This window comes from Hemicordylus capensis, chromosome 1 (assembly GCF_027244095.1).
Source record: "Hemicordylus capensis ecotype Gifberg chromosome 1, rHemCap1.1.pri, whole genome shotgun sequence".
NCBI classification, from domain to species: Eukaryota; Metazoa; Chordata; class Lepidosauria; order Squamata; family Cordylidae; genus Hemicordylus; species Hemicordylus capensis.
Genome location: NC_069657.1, coordinates 404,805,286 through 404,828,078, shown reverse-complemented (window position 1 = coordinate 404,828,078; position 22,793 = coordinate 404,805,286). Strand labels below are relative to the sequence as shown.

General features: G+C 44.0%; 1 protein-coding gene across 10 annotated transcripts in view; it reads right to left on the bottom strand.

Moving 5' to 3' along the window:
- Positions 1 to 22,793, bottom strand: part of TOGARAM2 (TOG array regulator of axonemal microtubules 2) — a 124,329-nt gene that overhangs the window by 40,344 nt on the left and 61,192 nt on the right. For all 10 annotated transcript variants that reach the window (XM_053306558.1, XM_053306586.1, XM_053306532.1 and 7 more), the window contains 4 exons: positions 12,599 to 12,774; positions 11,559 to 11,608; positions 6,720 to 6,886; positions 3,154 to 3,310 (listed from right to left, as the gene is read on the bottom strand). In XM_053306558.1, coding sequence (XP_053162533.1) covers positions 3,154 to 3,310; positions 6,720 to 6,886; positions 11,559 to 11,608; positions 12,599 to 12,774 — 550 coding nt within the window. The remainder of the gene's footprint in view (positions 1 to 3,153; positions 3,311 to 6,719; positions 6,887 to 11,558; positions 11,609 to 12,598; positions 12,775 to 22,793) is intronic.

Genomic DNA, 22,793 nt, shown 5'->3' with positions numbered 1-22,793 from the left:
CCTAATAATAGCCCTATTCACATGTTGTGTTCAATGCACACACAATCTGTGTACAGTGTATGCCTGTTAGTCTTCAGGGTGCCACAAGACTCTGTGTTGTTTCATCTCAAAGAGGCAAATGCCTCGTGCTAGAATGACAACAAGGAATGCCTCTTATCTAAGACAGCATTTACCACCCATAGTTTTTGTAAGTACAATTTTTAAAGAACTCTGCTGCCTACTTTTAATTAGATTCATAGCATCTATTATTGTTTTAAATTGTTTTAATGTTTTAACATGGTTTTTAACTTGTGTTCTTTTATTGTAAACTGCCCAGAGGCATGAGTTTTGGGCAGTAGACAAATATGCTAAATAAATAAATAAAATAATCAATCAGCTATGTCATGTTAGTCAATCAAAGGGTTTGTGTCTTATTACTGAAACTCGGGGGATCTCATCTGATGGTACTCCAGATGCTGCTGATCTATAACTCCCATTATCCCCAGCCAACAATAAATTGTAGCTGAGGATGATGGGAGTTGTAGTCCAACAACATCTGCAGTACCACCAGTTGAGATCCCCTGCTGTAATTGATCAGCCAACTAGATATCACCACCCTAGTTTTGATGAAACTTTTCTTTGTGAATGCACCATGAGATCACTTTTAAAAGGCCATACCAAACGTTATGAGAGGGAGGCCCAAACCCATGCAGCTCTGAGTCTGACATTTCAGCACCTCATACCAGTGCTAAAGAACACAAGTAAGTGACCTTGCATCACAGTCAAGTTCTGGCAGAGTGCTGACTTGCAACTTTCTCTGCTGCTGCAGCTGCCCTTCTTAAAGTTTCCACTGCAGCAGTACAATCAGTGCATGTCGGTTGCAATCAGATCAGTCCAGAGAGTTCTGTCACATGCCTTTTTTTCTTATTTAATATGCACCGCTATTGTAACAGCTTTGGTTTTTCATCTTAGCGTATCGTTCCTCAAGAGTGTGTGTGGGTGTTAAAACAGGGAATTTCTTTCTGTATGACTAAGTGCTCCCTTTGAATGAAAATGTCCTCCTGGCTGTAATTTAGTGAAAATTAAATATTATTAGAAAAAGCATCTATTTTGCCTGACTGTAAGCGCAGTTGCTATGCTGAAATATGTGTGGGTTTGATCACAGTGAAATCAGATCTAGGATTCAACATTGTCGGGAGCTAGAATATTAGGGGCATTTTCTTTACTACTCTATGACTCAGTCCTCCATTGCTCAGACAACTCCCTTTCTTCTTCCCCTCTGTAAAGTGTAGCAAAATATTTGATGAAATGGACTGTAAAATAGGCAATAACAAACAGGAACAAAGAGACATAATGTTAAACTACTTTTGTAGGAGTTGTTCAGCAATAAGGGCCTTATTTTGATACTGTATGGGCACATCAAAGTATATGAGGATATGCCCTTCTTCACTAAAAAGAGGATCAAATTCACTGAAGACGGTGGCTGCAGAATAGACTCAGAGCACCCCACTGAATGGTCTGGGAATGCCAGTGCTGTAGCTTAATATAACAATGTTCAACTTCTTACAAATAGCAAATGGGGAAATACACCTGTGTTTGGACTGTACCACTTCAGATTGCAGTGGGGCAATATGATTAAATGTTCCTCTCTACAAAAACAAATCAAATAAAAATTAAAAAGAACCCTGCAGATATAAGAATAGCATGTCAGATAAAAGGCTAAGCTAGAGGTTTTCCCTAGCATCTAGTTTTCTATATGCAATGTTGTTGTTCCTCCCACCAATGGAGGAAGCATCCAATCATATGGATGCCACCTGCAATATGAAGTGGTCCAGCCCAGAAACAAGTTTACCTCCTCATTCACTGGCACTAGGCCATTGTTGAAACCCTAGGGCAGGGATAGGCAAACGTGGCCCTCCAGGTGTTGTTGAACTACAACTCCCATCCTCCCCAGCCATGTGGCTGGGGGTGATGGGAGTTATAGTTCAACAGCTGCTGGGCCAAGTTTCCCACCCTTGCCCTAGGGGCAAAGATATAATCAGTGCCTAGAGGGAAGCTTCCTGTGAGCTGTTATGAGTTTTCAAAAGGAAGAATTGGACATAAGAAAAATAAATGAACATTTGGGGATTTCCTGTTAACAACAGTATTGGCAACAACTTAGAGTGCTCTTCAGCAGCCATGCTGCTGGCTGGTATCTATTTTCCCTATAAAGCAACATCCCTGCCCCCCATTGCTCCACCCAATGATGCCTCAGCAGGAAGGTCAAGAGCACTGCATTACAGGTAAAAGAAAGATGGTGCCACAACTGATGGGCACTTTCCAGACTAGCTGCTGGAACAGCAGCAAGATGCCTCTGTTTGGGCAAGTCACACTGAAAACGTAGACAGCCGGGGGAGGAGTCTCACAGCAACTAACCACCCAAAAAAACAGACGACGTCCTAGCTCTATATTGCAGCAATTAAATGCGAAACAAAGCATTGGCAATGTGAACGGCACCCTGCTATCTGCGTAGGGACTGCAGTGTCACAATGCAGGGAGTGTGGAAGCACACTTCCGAGATACAATGTGACCCTGTTGCAGGGTCTAATCTGGAAAGCGCACTGGAGAGTGTTCTGGGCCACTGCCACTATAGTAAGCTCCCACTGGGATTTATCTTACCTTTACTACCTTACCTTTAAAGCAGCTGAGATAGCAGCTGCCATCTTTTCTCACCAGTGGGGGTCAGCTGTGGGCCCTTTAATGGCCCTGGGCCCTCAGCCAGTGCCCAAGTTGGCTAATCCCAGATGTTGGCCCTGAGCAAAAGTGGCCTGAAAAGATGGTTTCTATGTCAAGATAAAATGGTGTTTTCTGCAAAGAGTTATTCCTGGCTTTGTTGTTCCTTCATTAAGATTAGAAAATAAGATTCATCACGCTTTTTCCCCTGACAGAGGCGTTATGCCTTTAGGCAGAAATTGAACAGGTATCATTTTCTTTTCCTCTATTACTATGTCTATGGGCTGAGGGAAAGTGCACTTCTAGAATTTCTGCTTATCATCCAGGTGTCAAAGACTGAGGTGTTTTCTCATCTCTGCAAGATAAACAATCTGGATGATGTAAAATGCTACTGATGCTACCGTTGTCCAAACATTACAAAGCTTGTACAACTAGCCATTTTTTCATCAAGTAGCTACATACCTTCCTGAGCAGTTTTCTGTAGTTGCTCTTGGAACATCATGAACCTCTCTTTTTCTCTCTCTTTCTCTTTTTCTCTTTCTTTGCGCAAAAGCTCTATCTCCTTTAGCTGCTTCTGACGCATTTTCTCTTGAGCAGACTTGGATATAGTTACATGGATCTGGTCACAACAGAAATACGCCATAGTGCATGAGATGGACATATGCCTTGCTGTACACAACAGTACATTATTTCTGACATAGTGTGACCTAACATCTTCATTTATTTTAAAGCAAGATAAATAAGTCAAAATGAACAATGTTATGTTTTTCTTTTCTCTTCTGATGAAGAGGCACTCCGTGCCTTGACAAATTATTTGTCAAGTGTGAACTCCATTACCAGAAATCCCAATGTATTTTTTCATTTTCAAAAAGCAACTGGAGAAACAAATCTGGATTATTTCTGCGCCTATATGTCTATCTCTCCACAGCCTTGTGAGGAATGGTGTAAACTGGGGAATCAGTGCAGGAGTAAAGGGTTAACCTCCTCTTTCCCCAGATCATGGTCCTGATTAAAGTCCACACACACACACACCCTGCCAGGAGTGCTTTTTGAAAAAGAAAGCAGAAGTTTCAGTTATGAAACCCATCTCACAGTTAGTTTGGCCCTCCTCACTGAAATCTGAGAGAGGGTTTATCTAGAAAAGCTCTCAAGGGAAATGTATATCAGACTTGTTCAATAGGTGTTTTTGCTTGGTCTCCAAATGTGGTTTGTAAAATACTAGTAGCAATACAATAATGACATAGTCCTCTGAGTTTGGTCTCTCTGGGACACACAGGGCCAATTTCCCCATGATGAGAACTCCTGACATAATTTTATTTCCCTGAGAGAAACCATGGAGAAACCTGAATTGGATAGGGACTGTGGCACTGGGGGAGAGGGGCTTAACCCCTTCCCCCAACATTGTTTTACAGACTTAAATATATCTCCATTGTGATGCTATTAGCTGTGGAGAGGGCAAAAGACAGGTCCAATACAGGTATTTTATTCTTCCTCCACCTGTAACAGCATTGTGGTCCTGTCAGTAAAAGGGAAGGGGGGGTATTAAACCCCTCTTTCTCCGCACCATGGGCCTGATCCGATGCAGGCCCCACACCACTGGTTGCTTTCAGGGAAATTATATTAAGACATCTAATCACAGATCTTTCGTGTCACGTCTAGTTAGCTTTCAGAACTGGAAGCAGCTGCAGGAAAAAAGTACAAGTAGAAGCAGAGATTGAGCCACCTAATGGCTCAGCAGGGAAATGCTTGACTATCAAGCAAGAAGTTGCCGGTTCCAATCCCCACTGGTACACCTATATCGAGCAGCAGCGATATAGGAAGATGCTGAAAGGCATAATCTCATACTGTGCAGGAGATGGCAATGGTAAACCCCTCCTGTGTTCTACCAAAGACAACCACAGGTCTCTGTGGTCACCAGGAGTCGAAACCAACTGGACAGCACACTTTACTTAGAAGCAGAGATTACAGCCAAAAAACCTAGGATGGAAATAGTACAAGACTGAGAAAAGTATATCTAGAGGGAAGAGGGGCATGCAGTCATATTATTTATATAATTGATTTTGTATATATTTTCAGCCTGATTTTTTAAAAAAACATGCTGAGTCTAATGTTCTTTTAGTCCAAGAAATAGAAAAGTTTTAGCGGGGATATGGTGAGCAAATTATAAAGAATCTGGCTTGACATATGTAAAATGCAAGCAATTTCCATTAGTAGGAATATAGAAGGGCAGTGTGCCTTGAGCCCAGATCCTCGGAAATTGTTAATCTACTTCAGCATCCCAAGACTTTACGCACAGACTTTGGTTAATGAAATGTAATGTATTCTTTTGGTTCATTTTTCCATCACAGAAGAGCACTCACGTAATGAAATAGCCTTTAAAGGAGGACCTTTCTGTACAATCAGCTTAGTGCAGAAAATGCACACTTGATTTCCTTTAGCTGCATACAGTTAACATATCTTCCTTCAAGGTAATCCATTATATTTTGTTTCCTACTCTTCCTCCAAGGAGCCCAGGATGGCATTTATGAGAATCTCACAACAACCCTGTCAGGTAGGTTAGACAGAGAGAGTGCCTAGCTCAAGATCATCCAATGAGCTCATCCAGTGGACACCCAGCAAGCAGGGATTTGAACCCGTCTCCGCAATCCAACTCCAGCCACATGTATTGCAGAGAAAGAACATTTCTCAAGCATTCAAAGTGCAATATTTATATTGCAGAAAATACAATGCTTCAGAAGCTGCTTTATAGAAAGGTAGAACAGAAATGCTTTAAATAAATGAAATGTAACTGTGCACGTGGTGTGCCCACCTGTTGGGTGTCATCATGAGATTAGTGACACACGACACAACTAACTCCTCCTATACTCAAACACACAATGCCCATTTGAACAATACTTTATCCACCAGCACATGCAATCAGTACATGTGTACTCCATGAGTGGGCATGTCCTTCCTCTCTACCAGCATGCCAGAGCACCTTTCCTTAATTGTATGGGGGAGTATTTCATCCAAACATCTCCTTTGCATTTGGCCCAAATGGAGGGGTTTGCTCCCCCACCCCAGTGATTAGGGAAAGGCTGCCTGGCACATGGAAATGGGGGGAGAACATGAACACTCACGGCATGTATATGTCTGGATCATGTGTGTTGGCCCTGGTAGATTTAGCATTGTCTAAACCAATAGGGATGTGCAAATCATTTTGCGGTTGAATTGATTTGACTCGAATCTGGTCGATTTGAGTGATTCAAGCTCAAAACAAATATGCCATGTGCCAGTGGAGAGCCAGCAGGGTGTAGTGGTTAGAGTGCTGGACTAGGACAGGGGAGACCCGGGTTCAAATCCCCATTCAGCCATGATACTAGCTGGGTGACTCTGGGCCAATCACGTCTCTCTCAGCCTAACCTACTTCACAGGGTTGTTGTGAAAGAGAAACTCAAGTATGTAGTACACTGTTCTGGGCTCCTTGGAGGAAGAGCGGGATATAAATGTAAATAACAACAACAACAACAACAACAACAACAACCCCCCAAGGCAGTGGGGTACTCAGTGTTCCTCACAAGTTTATATCTTCCTTCACATGTAGCTTGTGGTCAGCTGGCAGCAGAAGTTGGTGTGGCTGGACACCAGCCAGGGCCCAAGGGGCCCACCGCCAAAAAATCTCTGCATGGGGCCCACTGACAAGAACCCCCTTGACCCTCCTGCTGCTGCTGCTGCTGCTGCTGCTATGCCCCCTCCTCACCATTGCCACTGGCTTGTTTGCCTCCTTTGGCCAGTGTGCAAACAATAGACATGAGAAGGAAGAAGAGGAGCAGCTATCATCGAATGCTCACTCACTTGCTAGGCAGCTCTCTGACCTACCAGTGAGAAGGCAACAGTGGTGAGAACAAAGCAGCAGCAACGAAGAAGGGGGCCCTTCAGAATGCCCCTGCTACAGTTGGTGTTATGAACACAAGCCCTAAGATACATTTCAGCTATCCCAATAAAACACTTGTAATAGAAGTAGGCAAGAGGAAGCTGGTGGCACATACCCTTCCATGGCTCTCCTTCCACTCCTCATCTTTTAAATGGTGAGGACTTGAGAACTGTGCTCCTTCCTTGAGCAGAGTGAGAGAGGAGCTGGTTAAGGGCAGTAGGGATTCAACCTTCAAGGCTGTAGACAAGCCATTTTTGAAAGCAGGTTCTGACGTTCTGGTTTCTGAGAGCCATGGGGAGAAACAACAGGTTACCATGGACAACGAGGGTGAAAGAAAAGTGTTACTGCAGAGAGCCTATGCCAAGAAATCACACAATGAGGCTATTCACACCTGCATGTAAAACCAGGCGAAGGGAGCCCAGCCTGGTTTGACATGCGAGTGTGAACCTCTGGGATTGGGCCTGATCCTGGCGGCTACATAGTGGCAAGCCCGCCTATTTAGCTACCCTATTAAACAAGGTTAAGGGAGCGAGTGCTCCCTGAACCCCATTTATTTGCTCATGTGGCTGGCACACTCAGGGAGGGGAGGGGGTCCCCATAATGCACAGCGCACTCACACACTGCATTATCGGCGCTCTGGGGGGCTGGGTGACATGTGGCACTATGTCCTGGCACCCCGACCCCCAGAGCTGCAGAGGGAGCTGCCACTTGTCCGGGCGGGTGATCCACCCACCCAGGGAAGGAGAGGAGATCACCTGCAGGGAGGGTGAGTGTAACCCACTCTCCCCGCAGACCACCCCAGAGCTCTTTTCACTGATTGTGAGAAGAGCTCCCCTATATTAAGATAGAATCCAGAGTATGGACTAAGATACTCTGCTAGACTGAATCACTCCCTACAGGGGGATGTGTGTGCGTACATGTGCATGGGAGAGAGAATGAAAGCTGGCCCCACCTGCCATATGATTAGGAAGTGTACAAATCCTCTTCCCCTCTCTCTGCACTGTCTCATAATCACATGGGGGGCAGTTCATTTGTACTGCCACCTCACACACAATTTAAATACCAATTTGATGTAGGGCTCATGTCCCATTCCTTGTATCTGTGTGCTGTTCCACTTTTCACAATTGTGTGGATGGCTGGGAACTTTACCCTCCTGGGACAACCATCAGCCATAAAGGTGTCCAATCCTGATTCGGACCACAGTGGCAGCAAAGGGTTATTGCTGCCCTCCCGCACACCATAAGCCCAATCCAGCCTGGGCCTGCTTTCTATTTAGTATAGAAAAGTTAGTATGCCAGCTCTAATGACATGATTAACATAATGAGGCCATTCACACAATCAAAAATGGTGGTTCTACCTGGGTTTGGGAGCTGTGTGTGCTCCCAATTTTTGGTTGTGTGGATGCAAGGTAAGAGGGAAACCTGGATAGAAGTGATTGTGTGGAAGGAGGAATAGCTATGGTGCTGCTTTCATTCCTAAGCGCTCACCCCAATGCCAGCTTGGGAAAAGACTGCCGGTGTACAGAGAATACACACTATTCACTGCGAAAGGCTGGCCTCTGGGAGCCAGTACAGGGGTGTGTCTGAGCAAAGACAGGCCTGTGTTTCCCCCAGCTTCTGGTTAGAGTGCTGAACAAAAAACAGAAGGAGTTGCCATGTGGACATGTCATTAAAATCAAACCAGCCCAGGGAGATTGGACAATAGCCATACCAAAATTAAGGGAGTAAGCAAATCAATAGGAGCCATGAGACCCAAATAGAAATGAGTGGCTGGTTTATCTCCCAGGGCCTAAACTGAAGCACCTCACCACTGACTTCCATAAAGAGTGGGCAACACCCAGACTGACTAAGGACCATTGACATCAATGAGACAAGTTAGTCACAACTAATGCAAGTCTCGTTGAATTCAATGGAATGTGGTTGTGACTAACAAATTTTGGATGTTGCCCAGTATTTTTTATTGTCTTCTACTTATTCAGGCCTGAGTTACATATCCAACCACCTCCTTCTGAATGAAGAGGGATTCTTTTTATATGATGCCATTTTCTCTTATTCTGTAGTGACAGGCAAGTATTTTGATCCAGGGAGACAGAAAATAAAAACCTTTTTTCCTTTGATAAGAAAATTGCATATCTTTTTTCAACAACAACAAGAAGAAGAAGAAGCTGCTGCTAAAGTCATTGCCAAAATAAATTCCCTCCTCACACATTCCCTGCCAGGGATTCATTACCAGAGCTAGCAGCTCAGCCCCCTTGAAATTAGCACCTTTGACCAGGCAGTCACCCTAGAGACAGAAGTGAGATTTCATTTTCAAGTACAATTCAGACCTTGCTCTCCAGCAGAGCTACCTGAGGCACAGAGAACTAAAAACGCCATGCTTTAGAAATGATAAAGTCACATTAGAAACTAACCCTAGCTTACACAACGGTGCTGTTGAAATAACATATTTTATGTTATTAAAATAGTAAAATTGAACAGCAGCATTAACTCACTGATTGCTTTTATTAATTTTTATGCCATGTAAATCCCATCACCATGCTGCTCAGTCAATCAGCAATGCAAGTTCTCATGGTTGCCAATGGCACAGTGCCCAGCACTGTGGCAACCAAAGCAAATCCTGTCATCTTACCCCTAAAAGTTAACTATATAGCTAAAGCCTAGTTCATATATTATCCAAATGGTGTGGGTACCATTGTCCTGGAGCTTTCCCAGACATCAGGCTTTACCGGGGTTTACTGTGAGGCTTCACTGCGAGTTTGAATTTGCCCCGAAAAAAGACACAAAAAGTGATCTTTTTTAAAAAAAAACAACTCTGGACATAAATCGAGTTAGGTGCTATTGCACAACGAAAAACCCAATCCTTGTGTGAAGTGCTCCCCAATATCTCACATGGACTTTGGCACAAATCCAGCTGATGTGTGAATGCACACGCTCCATTCTGGTGGCGAAGTGAGCTAAAAGTCCCGTCTGGGAATGCTCCTGGGGTTATATTCCATTCTGCTCCCATAATGTATGGCATTAGGAAATTATTGGGATCATGTCTGGGAAGCTCTCACATCAATGTTCTCCTCTATTCAACTGGGGCCAGCAGCACTGACATGAGAACTTCTTATGCCATCTTCCCCATCTTACATAATCTTCTCATTTCACATGTTATCAGAGCAACGTTGGGGCACAGGAACACAGAATTTCCTCAGCCAACATATGACACTGAAAGTACATGACGGTGATTTATCCCTTCCTCCAGGTTTCATGGCCATCTGTGTCTCATCATGATTCTCTTTCTCCTACATATGTATTCTGGGGGCAGCATTGTTTATTTATTATACATTTTTAATACTGCATTGCTATGCCATGAAACCATGCCTAGACAGTTTCTCAGAGCAGGGGTTCCCAACCTGAGGTACTCCAGATGTCGAGGAACTAAAACTCCCATCTTCCCCAAGCTGCAACTGTCCCCTGCTAACTGAGCAAAAAGGCACCTTCTTAAAAGTGGCGATTCTCATCTCTCCAGTGGCTGTTGCTGGTGTCTCTCTTATGCTGCATTTTTAGATTGTGAGCTCTTTGGGGACAGGGAGCCATTTTATTTATTTAATTTGTTTGGTTTTTTGTGTATACCTATGCAAACTGCTTTGGAAACTTTCATTGAAATGCAGTATATAAATATTCATTGTATATTGTACAATTTATCAGCGCTGGGGATAATAGTTGTAGTTCAGCAACATCTGAAGTACCACAGGGTTGGAACCCCTGAATTTGTGCATTCACGTTTCAGGACTGTCCTGCACCTGAGAGTCTCTCCCATGCTTTCATTCCAGTGTGTTTGCTTTATTTCCCTGATTCCAGATCCTGATCCCTCTTGGCCCTGTGGGTTCAACCCTGGCTTCCCTACCTTCTAGTGCCACCGTTCAGTTTGACTTCCTGACTTTCATTGTTATTCTGACATTGGCCTGTCCCCAAATTCTGTTTCAGAGAAATGACTCTCTCCACACACTGGATAAACATCTGCCAGGGATGGTTAAGTCTAGTGATTTCTGTGTCAACACAGAAAGATTAGGCTTGATGAACATGAACAGTCCCTGCCAGGCTTTGTGATTCTTTTTAATCAAGAGGAGCTGCTGAGGACCCTTCAGTGGACTTTTTCAATTCCATTTCCTCTCAGCAAGTATGCAAATTCATAGGCTGTACCTGGCAAGAGCACATCACTCTGCTAGACTCTGAATGCATTTGCTGTGCTTGAGCACCTTTTTCCAAGGGCTGTGTCTAGTGCTACTAAAGATGCATGCAAATGTCTCATTGGATGGCTAAAATGAACTTCTGTTCCTCTGCAAAGAGGTACATTCTCCAGACTGCCTTGCTATATTTTGCATTGGATGGCTAAAATGAACTTCTGTTCCTCTGCAAAGAGGTACATTCTCCAGACTGCCTTGCTATATTTTGCTGACCGTGTACCTTCGGTGGGAAACAGCTGCAGATGTTATCCACACCTTATGGCACCAGTGCATACTTCTCTGTCAATAAAAGTACCATTATAAGCATCCCAAACAAGAACAAGAACATAGTGGGCTATTTATAGTGTGATAATTTCAATATTCAATATTTAAATTTTTAATGTTGGTTTTAAATGATTTTAATGTTAATGAATTTAATGTTTAAATTATCTTAACTATTTAATTGATTTAGTTTTGATTTAATTTTTAATTTATTTTAATTAAGCTATAATTAAAGCTTAATTGCTGAGCTATACTGTAAGGGTAGTCTAGAAATCGAACAAATAAATGAATAAATAATAATTGTTTTTATTTTGATGTAAACCACCCTGAGTCATTTTTTGAAGGGCGGTACATAAATCAGATAGATAGATAGATAGATAGATAGATAGATAGATAGAATCGATTTATCCTGAAAACCGTATGTATACTCTTCAATAAAGTACATAGACAATCTTCACGTACCTAGAGTTTTGAAAATGTTCTCCTCAGTATTACAAGGCTCTGGATTTGACCTTAAAACAATTGGGAGGGAGGAAATGTGAAGACAGAAGAAGATAATATAACAACTTAACAGTTATATAGTCATTTACAGAGTGTTAAAAGAACTTCATATGCTGGTCATTGTGTGAGCGGTTGATCTGGCCATCCACGGCTCCGCGGGTGCTCATATGCGGGGAGAGCGGGCTGGGCCCACTCTCCCCGCCTAATCCCTCAGACAGAAACAGTCTGTAGTATTTTGAATTAAGATTTTTTTCTCTTTGTTCTTTGCATTTTACAAGCCACTGAATTGATTTTTAACTCAGGAAAGGGGATTTTACTCTGGTGCAACACACGTCTCAATTTTGATTGCTCAACAACTCTACCAAATTTTCTCACTACGTTTAAACTGCACATGGAGGATTTTTGTACTTTTCCAATAATAAGAGAAGAGAAGAATAGTCTCCCTGGACATTCACCCAAATCTAGGATGTGTGTGTGTCAAAACCTTGATAAGTGGGTGTGGTGGCAGCGTATTATCTACCAGGAAAGTTGTGGGGAGCAGTCTTTGTGGGTGAAAGCATAGAGAGGGGATGATTCAGCATCCCCCCTCCATATGGGCTTGCCTTAAGACAAAGGCTGGGTTAAATCCGCTACAGGCTCTTATTCCAATAACTCACCAATTAAAAGAGGCGAAAAAAGACATGCCCTGCTCCTCATCTCTTTGACCAGCTAGCAGGGGAAATGTTGTGTTATCTGGTGAGCTCATGACAGAGGTGATATTTGAACCAGAGACTTCCTGATGCACAGCTACTATGCTACACCTGAGTTGTCTTAGAGAGCTATGTTCAGATCAGTAATTCACATTTCAAATCTTCTGTTTATGACGGACTATTAATTCACTAGCTAGTTAAGGCACACAAGCAGACTCTATCCTAGAATCTACACATGTGGCCTCTTGGACTTGGCTTTGGGAAATAGGTCTGGAAGGAATGGACCAAAAAGAGACAGCACATGAGGTTTACCTTGTCTCAGGGGACTCTCTTGCAACACCAGGAGCTGGCTTCAACTGTGATGAACTTGGAAGAGGTTCCTGAAATGTCTGAGAATTATCCTCACATGCCTTCGCTGATTTGGAGATTGGGGGGATCAAGGCAGTACCTAAAGACTTCCTCAGATTCTCATTATGGCCATGTAGGATCTGCAGGGAAGAGAAGCAGCTGGAATTCAAACAAAAAACAGCTTCAATTCTTAAAACAGCTTCAGTTCTTTGCTAGCTGGCCCTGGATAGCAGACTACAGTGCCCAAACTAGCCGAGGAAACGCCTCACCAGTTGTCTAAGACCTCATGCTCACCTGTACTCCTTTATCTGAGGAGCCAGTAGGTCCCAACACTGAGTGCTTCCTAGGTTTTGTTCCAGACACCAGCCCTTTTAAGAGATTTCTTCCTCACCAAGAGGACGGGGAGTGTTCGATCAATATTTAGAGTCTTCTCCCTGTACAGGCTTTAAAGGTAAGGTTGTGCCATCAAGTCAATTCCGACTCCAGGCGCCCACAGAGCCCTGTGGGTTTCTTTGGTAGAATACTGGAGGGGTTTACCATTGCATCCTCCCATGCAGTAGGAGATGATGCATTTCAGCACCTTCATAAGAACAGCCCTGCTGGATCAGGCCCAAGGCCCATCTAGTCCAGCATCCTGTTTCACACAGTGGCCCACCAGATGCTGCTGGAAGCCACAGGCAGGAGTTGAGGGTGTGCCCTGTCTCCTGCTGTTACTCCCCCGGAACTGGTATTCAACTCACCTGCAACTAGTACTTAACTGGTACCTTCCTATATCGCTGCTGCCCGATATAGTATCAGTGGGGATTCAAACCTGCAACCTTCTGCTTGTTAATCAAGCATTTCCCCGCTGCGCCACTTAAGGTCTTAGGTACAGGCTTTAGCTCTTCTCTAAAGATTGTCAGAGGAGATTGTGTGCTGTGGAGTGGCCTATAGTCCTGCAGAACTTATGTCCTTGCCCAGGGCCCTATTTTCCCATGGTCATATTTATCCTAGGGCTGTCCCTAGGATAAATATGCAGACAATTTATCCTAGGGACAGGATAAATATGCACCCTCGCCATGGTTAGTTTATCAGTATTATCAAGTTTCATTGCTTGTCCAGGACTGTAAAACCTATAGCCCTTCCTCACGACCCGTGAGAAGGGCTCGAAGAGGTGAGGGGAGGAACCACTTTGGGAAACTTTTTTTGAAAAGCGGTATATAGCAATAGCACTTACATTTATATACCACTCTATAGCCAGAGCTCTCTAAGCGGTTTACAATGATTTAGCATATTGCCCCCAACATTCTGGGTACTCATTTTACTGACCTCGGAAGGATGGAAGGCTGAGTCAACCTTGAGCCCCTGGTCAGGATCGAACTTGTAACCTTCTGGTTACAGGGCGGCAGTTTTACCACTGCGCCACCAGGGGCTCTTTATATACATATATATACATATTATATACATATGCATATTTTTCATATTCGTATCTATACACACATCAAATGGAAAGCCACCAAGTTCAGCATGGCACCCTCTTCAGGTAAGTGCCTTGGTTCACCCACCCTTAAGGCCAGCCCTGTGTCCACTGGACGGTGGGCACCCTGCCTGTCTTAGTAGTTGGACCTACTCTGGCTCTTGCCCAGACCATCACCTTGGGTTTGAGGCCGTGACAGCCTGCTGCCTCCATTTTGCCTCTGCCTGGCTTCACCTCACCCACTACTCAAGGGCTCCCCTTGCCCAAATGGGCTTCAACTAAGCATTTATCAGTAAGTTCATTCCCACTCAGTGTTTGTTTATAAGCAAGAGATGTTTCTAAATCAAAGCCATAGTGCTAGCCATTCAATTTTTGATGCCCTGCATGGATTTCACTTAAATTGTATCCACACCACATGAGCAGAACTCCATGTCCTTTGACTTCCTGATAACTCCCGCCAGCAGGGGCAAATCTAGGGTAGGGCAGGCAGGGCATGTGCCCCAGGCGCCACTTGAAGGGGGCGCCATTTTTTAAAATGAAAAATTTTTTTAAACGGCCACTGAAAACAAAATGGCCACCACACATGTTTAAATGGCCTCTGCAACACCCTAGTATCTGGGAAAAGTGAAATTCTCAATTTATTTTAAAAACGTATGTAATAGTGATGCTACGATGCATAGTAGAGAATTAGACAGGCACTTCTGTTTAGTTTTCCAAGTACACCTCCACATAGTATTTGGGTATTCCATGAGCCCCAGCATACTGAAATTTGTAGTTTTCTAGCATTTTTTGGTCTGGTTACATCCACTGCTAAATAGTTTTTGAAATATTAAAAGATTAACGAGCTTGACTTGTATTTTTCAGCTGATATTATGGTAAAATTATCTGAAAGATGGGTGTCAGATGTTTGGACAGGGGGTGCAATTTCAGTGCTTTCCCTAGGCACTATTTTCCCTAGATACACCTCTGCCTGCCAGCTGACTCATATCACTTGAATGCACAAACTCATATGGGGGCACAGCAAGTCACTTGACTAAAAGCCAATACAGAAAAGCCATGTAGGACTTCAGAATGCAAGTGGCTCCCAAGTGCCCGTAGAAAGCGAGTATGTCAGAGAGAAGAGTTCTGGTCTAGCCTTCTCTCTAGTCATCTTAGTGAAAAGGATGGGACTTTGAAGCAGACGAATGAAGCGGGATGGAGTAGAATGTAAACTGAGAAGACTGTGCAGTGAAAAACTGGGACTAACTTCTCACTTCATGTTGCACCTTTAAAAAAATAAAAATAAACAAAGATCCGATGTCAGTCCCACAGAGTAAGAGAAGAAACACAAACTGCAATTTTTATTTTTGCCAAATAAACCAAACTCTGTTGGCACACAACACAATTTTTTGAATTGTGCATAACTCTTTGGGAGATTTTAAAAAAGAAAAAACCCAAGGAGTTCTGTGTAGCATGAGAAGTCTACATTTCAGCAGAAGTATGCAGTTGGGAAATTACTTGACTAGTAAGCATGAGGTTCCTGGTTTGAATCCCTGCTGGTATGTTTCCCAGACTATGGGGAACACTTATATCAGGCAGCAGTGATATAGGAAGATGCATAATCTCATACTGCGTGGGAGATGGCAATGGTAAACCCCTCTTGTATTCTACCAAAGACAACCTCAGGGCTCTGTGGTCGCCAGGAGTCGACACCGACTGGACAGCACACTACTTTACCTTATTTTGGTAGGTTTTGACACTGTTCACATCACCTGTGGGGTCAGAGCTCCCCCTACTTGTCCTTCTTCCCTTCTTTGCTAGCAGAAATGGCAGCTCTAATTCTTCCTTTCTTTTTTTTAATTACTGGAATGAATTTAGATCACACTCTCCAGGATGTATCTATTATTCCTCCCAGACAGCCTTGAACTCCAGCCAATTTTGCAACTCCTCCGACCTTCCGTCAAAATCTGCTGCTCAGAAGTCTATTAATTTCTTGCATTCGTGCTCCTCCTGCCGGCCCTCATCAGCTTCCCAGCCTGGATGATAAGGGGTGATCACCAGATCTTTGGTCCTCTTCAAATGCCACTTAAAAATCTGGCATATCTAGCTTACCACAGGTGATTAACTCCAGAGCAGCTTTATATCTCATTGACTATGTAATATAATACATATGATCTTTCTAAGAGAGGAGTTGTGCGTTAGGAATAGATATCTAATGCAGCATAGCTTGCTTAGCTGGTGTGTCATATAAACAACTTTTTGATAATCTGGCATGAAACATTCTTTGCCTACATAGACTGGTGTTACTCTGCTTCCCAACAATGCCCATAAGCAGATCCTCATTTAACAGGAGCTTTCTCAGACAGCAGGCTTTACTGTCTGCAGACAGCAGGCTTTTACTGTTTACTGTGAGTTTGAAGTTGCCCCCCCCCCAAAAAAACACCACAAAAAGTGGTGATTTTTTTTTTTACCCCGGATATAAATCAGGTTACACTATAATGTGAATTGTGTGTGACATGCTCACTGACAGCTCGCAGGGACTTCGGGTTAAATTTGGCCAATATGTGAACACACATGTCTTCCATTCTGGAGGAGATGCAAACTAAAAGCTGGGTGTAAAAAAACTTCCAGGCAGCAACAGAGTAGAAATTTATCTCCGTCTCTCAAGCTGGCAAAAATAGCCTGGAATACCAGGAATAGTCTCTTTCCTTTCCCCTCTTTTCACCATTAGAAAATAGGTGGGTATGTAGGTCAATTAGACAGAGCAAAAGAGGCACTTTTTAAAGTATTTGCTCTCTTATATTTAACAGGGGTATAGCAACTGTCCCTATTCAACAAAGCACAGCATTTCTCCAATGGCTGTTGCTGGTGTCTCTCTTGTGTTCCTTTTTAAATTATGAGATCGAACAATTTCTGCTCAATCTCTGACATCCCTATTTATTTATTTATTTATTTAACATATTTTTATACCACCCAAAACATGTGTCTCTTGGCGGTTTACAACAAAACAAATAAATGACAACAGAAAAAATTAAACATTAGTTAAAATAAAAGACAGCAAAAAAGTTAAAACATTACAACAATTTAAAATTTTTAAATAATGTTTTAAAACAATATTAAAACTATGAAAATGGTATTTAATTAAAAGTATTTAATTAAAAGCCTGGATGAACAAATGCGTCTTTAAAGATTTTTTTTTTTTAATTGTCAAAGATGGGGAGGCTCTTACTTCAGCAGGGAGTGCATTCTGAAGCTTCAGGGCAGCAGTGGAGAAGGCCCGTCCCCGAGTAGCCACCAGACAAGCCGGTGGCAAATGCAGATGGATCTCCAGAGGATCTCAATGGGTGATGACGTTCATGATGAAGAAGGCGTTCCCTTAAATACCCAGGGCCCAATCCATTTAGGGCTTTATAGGCTATAACCAGTACCTTGTATTTTGCCTGGAAACTTATCGGCAGCCAGTGTAGCTCTTTCAAGACAGGAATAATATGGTCTCTCCTAGATGACTAGAGACCAACCTGGCTGCCACATTCTGGACCAACTGTAGTTTCCAGACTACATACAAAGGCAGCCCCTCATAGAGCACATTGCAGTAATCCAGTCTGGAGGTTACCAGCGTATGTACCACTGTTCTGAGGTCATTTATCTCATGAAATGGACGCAGCTGGCTTATTAGCCGAAGCTGATAGAAGGCACACCTGGCCACCACCTCAACCTGGGACACCAGAGAGAGGCTTGGATTCAGAAACACCCCCAGACTGTGTACCTATTCCTTCTGGGACAGTGTGACCCCATCCAGTACAGGCAGATCAAACTCACCAACTGAGTTTCGACCCTGCACAATGAGTACCTCCATCTTATCTGGATTCAGTCTCTGTTTGTTATCCCTCATCCAGCCCATCACCACCTCCAGGCAGGCATTTAGAAAGGGTATGCCTTCTCCCAATGATGTTGACATGGAGAAATAGATTTGGGTGTCATCAGCATACTGATAGCACCTTGCGCCAAATCTCCTGATGATCTCTCCCAGTGGTTTCATGTAGATGTTAAACAACATCAGAGACAATACGGAGCCCTGAGAGACACCACACAAAAGTTCAGATTTTGAAGAAAAACAGTCTCCAAGGGACACCATCTGGAACCTGCCTGAAAGGTAGGTGTGCCAAAGCAGTGCCCCCTATTCCCAACCCCCTCAGATGCTCCGTAAAGATACTATGGTCGATAGTATCGAAAGTCGCCAAGAGGTCCAAAAGGACCAACAGAGTCACACTCACTCTGTCAGTTCCCAATTGGAGATCATCCATCAGGCCGAACATAAAAGGATATCAAGTAGCAGGGCTTTGAAAACTCCTGGCTAAGGTGCTGCAGAGCTACTAAGGTGTTGCAATCCAAGTAGGCTAGACCGACCAGTGATCTCTCAGTCAGTATAAGATGGCTTCATACATTCACTTTCTATCCCTGCACACATTTTTCTAGCATGCAAATAATCTCTGCCTCCCTTCAAAGCAATGCAACCTGAATTATACAAATATAGCAGGGTTACATATGCCAGTTTCCTGATGTTTCTGCTATATATTCTCCAAGTCTGCTGCAGATTAAATCAAAAGCAACTGAGTGCTATGGACATAAAAAACAAGTTTGTTGGGCAGAACAGGGATTCTCAATCTTTGGTCTCTAGATGTTGTTGGACCACAACTCCCATCATGCCCTTTCCATCTCCTAGTTAGACTACTGTAACACAATTTATATGGGTCTGCCCTTTAAGACCCTCTGGAAAGTGGATAGAACAGAGCATAGCGAACAGGGATAGCAAACAGGACGTAGGAGTTTTGCAGGAGTTTAGCGGGAAGTGTGCGAGGGAGCCTGGAACAAGCCCCTGCGATCACAAAGATCACAAGGAGCCTGGAGGAGAAGAGAACATAAGTACATATCCCTCCCTCATTTCCCTCATATTCTTGGGAAAGGCTGATTGGACAGTTAAATAGATGACCATTACAGCTGAGACCTATCCTAATAAACTATCTAATAAATGGACAATAAGCTCCCTAAATACTGTAAACAGCCAACAAAAACAGTATGAAGATAGAAGGTCAGCAGGGGAAGGGGCACTTCCCAGTGTATTGCACAGAGTGCCACATGTATGACTATTTGCCCCATGGGCAGAAGTCATGGGTGTGTGCTTGGTGCAAGGAGCTCCTGGCTCTCAGGGAACAAATCTGTTCCCTTGAGACCAAGGTGGCAGATCTGGAGAAGCTCAGAGAGACAGAGAGGCATGTGGACGAGACCTTCAGGGATGTGATAGAGGCATCCCACTCCAGGGCTGCTAGCTCCTCTGCTGTCAGGGAGAATAAAGGTCTTGGGCAAGGAGGACATCAGTCTGAGGAAGAGGGAAATGCTCCTTTAGAAGGGACCCCTTCCGTGGATGATGAGCCCATATCCTCTCGCACAGGGGATACTCCTCTGGTGGGGGGCCTCCTTGTAGTTGGTGATTCGATCATTAGAGGGATAGAGAGATGGGTTTGTGACCCGCGTGTTGACCGCACGGTGACTTGCCTGCCTGGTGCGAAGGTTGCGGACATTACACAGTGTCTAGACAGGCTCCTAGGCAGTGCTGGGGAGGAGACAGCTGTCGTGGTGCACATCGGCACCAACGACGTGGGAAAATGCAGTCGGGAGGTCCTGGAAGCCAAATTTAGGCTAATAGGTAGCATTTTGAAGTCCAGGACCCCCAAGGTAGCATTCTCTGAAATGCTATCTATTCCACGCGCAAGTACAGTGAGACAGGTAGAGCTGAGGGGTTTCAATGCATGGATGAGACATTGGTGCCAGGAGGAGGGGTTTAGATTTGTTAGGCACTGGGACACATTTTGGGGCAAGCAAGGCCTGTACAAAAGGGACGGGCTGCACCTGAACCAAGATGGAACCAGACTGCTGGCGCTTAAAATCAAAAAGGTTGCAGAGCAGCTTTTAAAATGACACCTGGGGAACAGCCGATGGGAGCTGGGCGGTATCCCGTTTGGCAAAAGCCATCCTTTAAAGTGTGAGGCTGCAAAGAATTCAGATAAAACAGAAGGGGACAGAGCAGAACCGCATAAAGAGCAGATGGGAGCCTGTGCCAGCAGGTCAAAGAGTCAAAAGAATAGCATACATCAGGGGAGAGATTCAGCATATAGGTGCTTATATGCCAATGCCAGAAGCCTCCGAGCCAAGATGGGTGAGCTGGAGTGCTTGGTTGCTAACACAGAAATAGATATAGTGGGCATAACAGAAACATGGTGGAACAGTGAGAACCAGTGGGACACTGTTATCCCTGGGTATAAACTCTATAGAAAGGACAGGGAGGGGCGCCTTGGAGGAGTGCTAGCACTGTATGTTAAAGAAGGGATAGAATCTAACAAGCTAGAAAACCTAGGTGGACTGGAGTCCTCCACAGAAACCCTGTGGGTGACTATACAAGGCCAGAAAGGGAATGTGCTACTGGGGACGTGCTATCGCCCTCCTGATCATAATGCCAACAGTGACTGGGAGTTGCAGGAAGAAATCAGGCAGGCATCAAGGAGAGGCAGGCTGTAATTATGAGTGATTTCAATTACCCACACATATACTGGGTAAATTCACATTCAAGTCAGGACAAAGAGGTCAGATTTCTAGATACGTTAAATGACTTTGCACTAGAACAGTTGGTCATGGAACCAACCAGAGAGAAGACGACCTTGGATCTAATTCTGAGTGACACCCAGGACCTGGTGCATGACATCAGTGTCATCGACCCTTTAGGGAACAGTGACCACAGTGCCATCAAATTCAGCATACATGTGGGGAGAGAATCACCAAGGATGTCTAACACAGACATTTTGAATTTCAGAAGAGGAAACTTCTCCAAAATGAGGAATATCCCCCCTGCTAACTGGGCAAAGAGGCACCTTTTACCATGGTGATTCTCTTTATTTAGCAGGGGGAGAGTAACTGGCCCTATCCACCCCCAACACAGTACTTCCAGTGACTGTTGCTGGTGTGTGTCTTATGTTTCTTTTTAGAATGTGAGACCTTTGGGAACAGGGAGCCATTTTATTTGTTATTTCTCTTTGTAAACCGCCCTGAGCCATTTTTGGAAGGGCGGTATAGAAATCGAGTTATTGTTGTTGTTGTTATTATTATTATTATTATGAAAAGAAAGCTGAGGGGGAAAATCAGGAGAGTCACTACGCTCCAGAGTGCATGGAGTTTACTCAAAATCACAATACTAGAAGCCCGATTAGATTGTATACCCAAAAGGAGGAAAGATACCACTAAGTCCAGGAGGATGCCAGCATGGCTAATGGGTACCGTCAAGGAAGCCATAAAAGGGAAGAAGACTTCCTTCCGAAACTGGAAGGCCTGTCCAAACAAAGAGAACAGAAAGGAACACAAACTCTGGCAAAAGAAATGCAAGGTGACAATAAGGGAGGCAAAAAGAGAGTTTGAGGAACATTTAGCCAAAAGTATCAAGGGGAAGAACAAAAACTTCTTTAAGTACATCAGAAGCAGGAAACCTGCCAGGGAGGCAGTTGGACCATTAGACAATGAGGGAGTGAAAGGGATTATTAAGAAGGATATGGAGGTTGAAGAGAAGCTGAATGAGTTCTTTGCATCTGTCTTCACAGCAGAGGATACTGAGCACATACCTGTTCCTGAACCAGGCTTTTTAGGGATGGAGGCTAGAGAGCTGAGTCTGATAGAAGTGACAAGGGATGATGTTCTAAACTGTCTGGAAAAACTGAAAGCTAACAAATCACCAGGGCCGGATGGCATCCATCCAAGAGTCCTCAAAGAACTCAAATGTGAAATTGCCGACCACCTTGCTAAAATATTTAACTTATCCCTGAAATCGGGCTCTGTACCAGAGGACTGTAGAGTAGCAAATGTAACACCGATTTTCAAAAAGCGATCCAGGGGCGATCCGGGAAATTACAGGCCAGTTAGCCTAACGTCCGTTCCAGGCAAATTGATGGAAAGCATCCTCAAGGATAAAATTGTAAAGCACCTAGAAGAACAGGCCCTGCTGGGAGTGAGCCAGCATGGCTTCCGCAAAGGTAAATCTTGCCTCACCAACCTTTTGGACTTCTTTGAGGGTGTCAACAAGTGTGTGGATCAAGGTGATCCAGTTGACATAGTCTACCTGGACTTCCAAAAAGCTTTTGACAAAGTTCCTCATCAAAGACTCCTGAGGAAACTTAGCGGTCATGAGATAAGGGGACAAGTACACGTGTGGATTGCTAACTGGTTGAAAGACAGGAAACAGAGGGTAGGTATAAGTGGAGAGCTTTCACAATGGAGGGAAGTAAGAAGTGGGGTCCCCTAGGGATCTGTACTGGGACCGGTGCTTTTTATTTTATTCATAAATGATCTAGAAGCAGGGGTAAGCAGCGATGTGGCCAAATTTGCAGATGATACCAAACTCTTCCGGGTAGTGAAATCCAAAACGGATTGTGAGCAGCTCCAAAAGGATCTCTCCAAACTAGGGGAGTGGGCGACAAAATGGCAAATGCGGTTCAATGTTAGCAAGTGTAAAGTGATGCACATTGGGACGAAAAACCCCAACTTCAAGTATATGCTGATGGGATCCGAGCTGTCGGTGATAGACCAGGAGAGGGCTCTTGGGGTTGTGGTGGACAGCTCATTGAAAGTGTTGACTCAATGTGCAGCAGCTGTGAAAAAGGCAAATTCCATGCTAGGGATCATTAG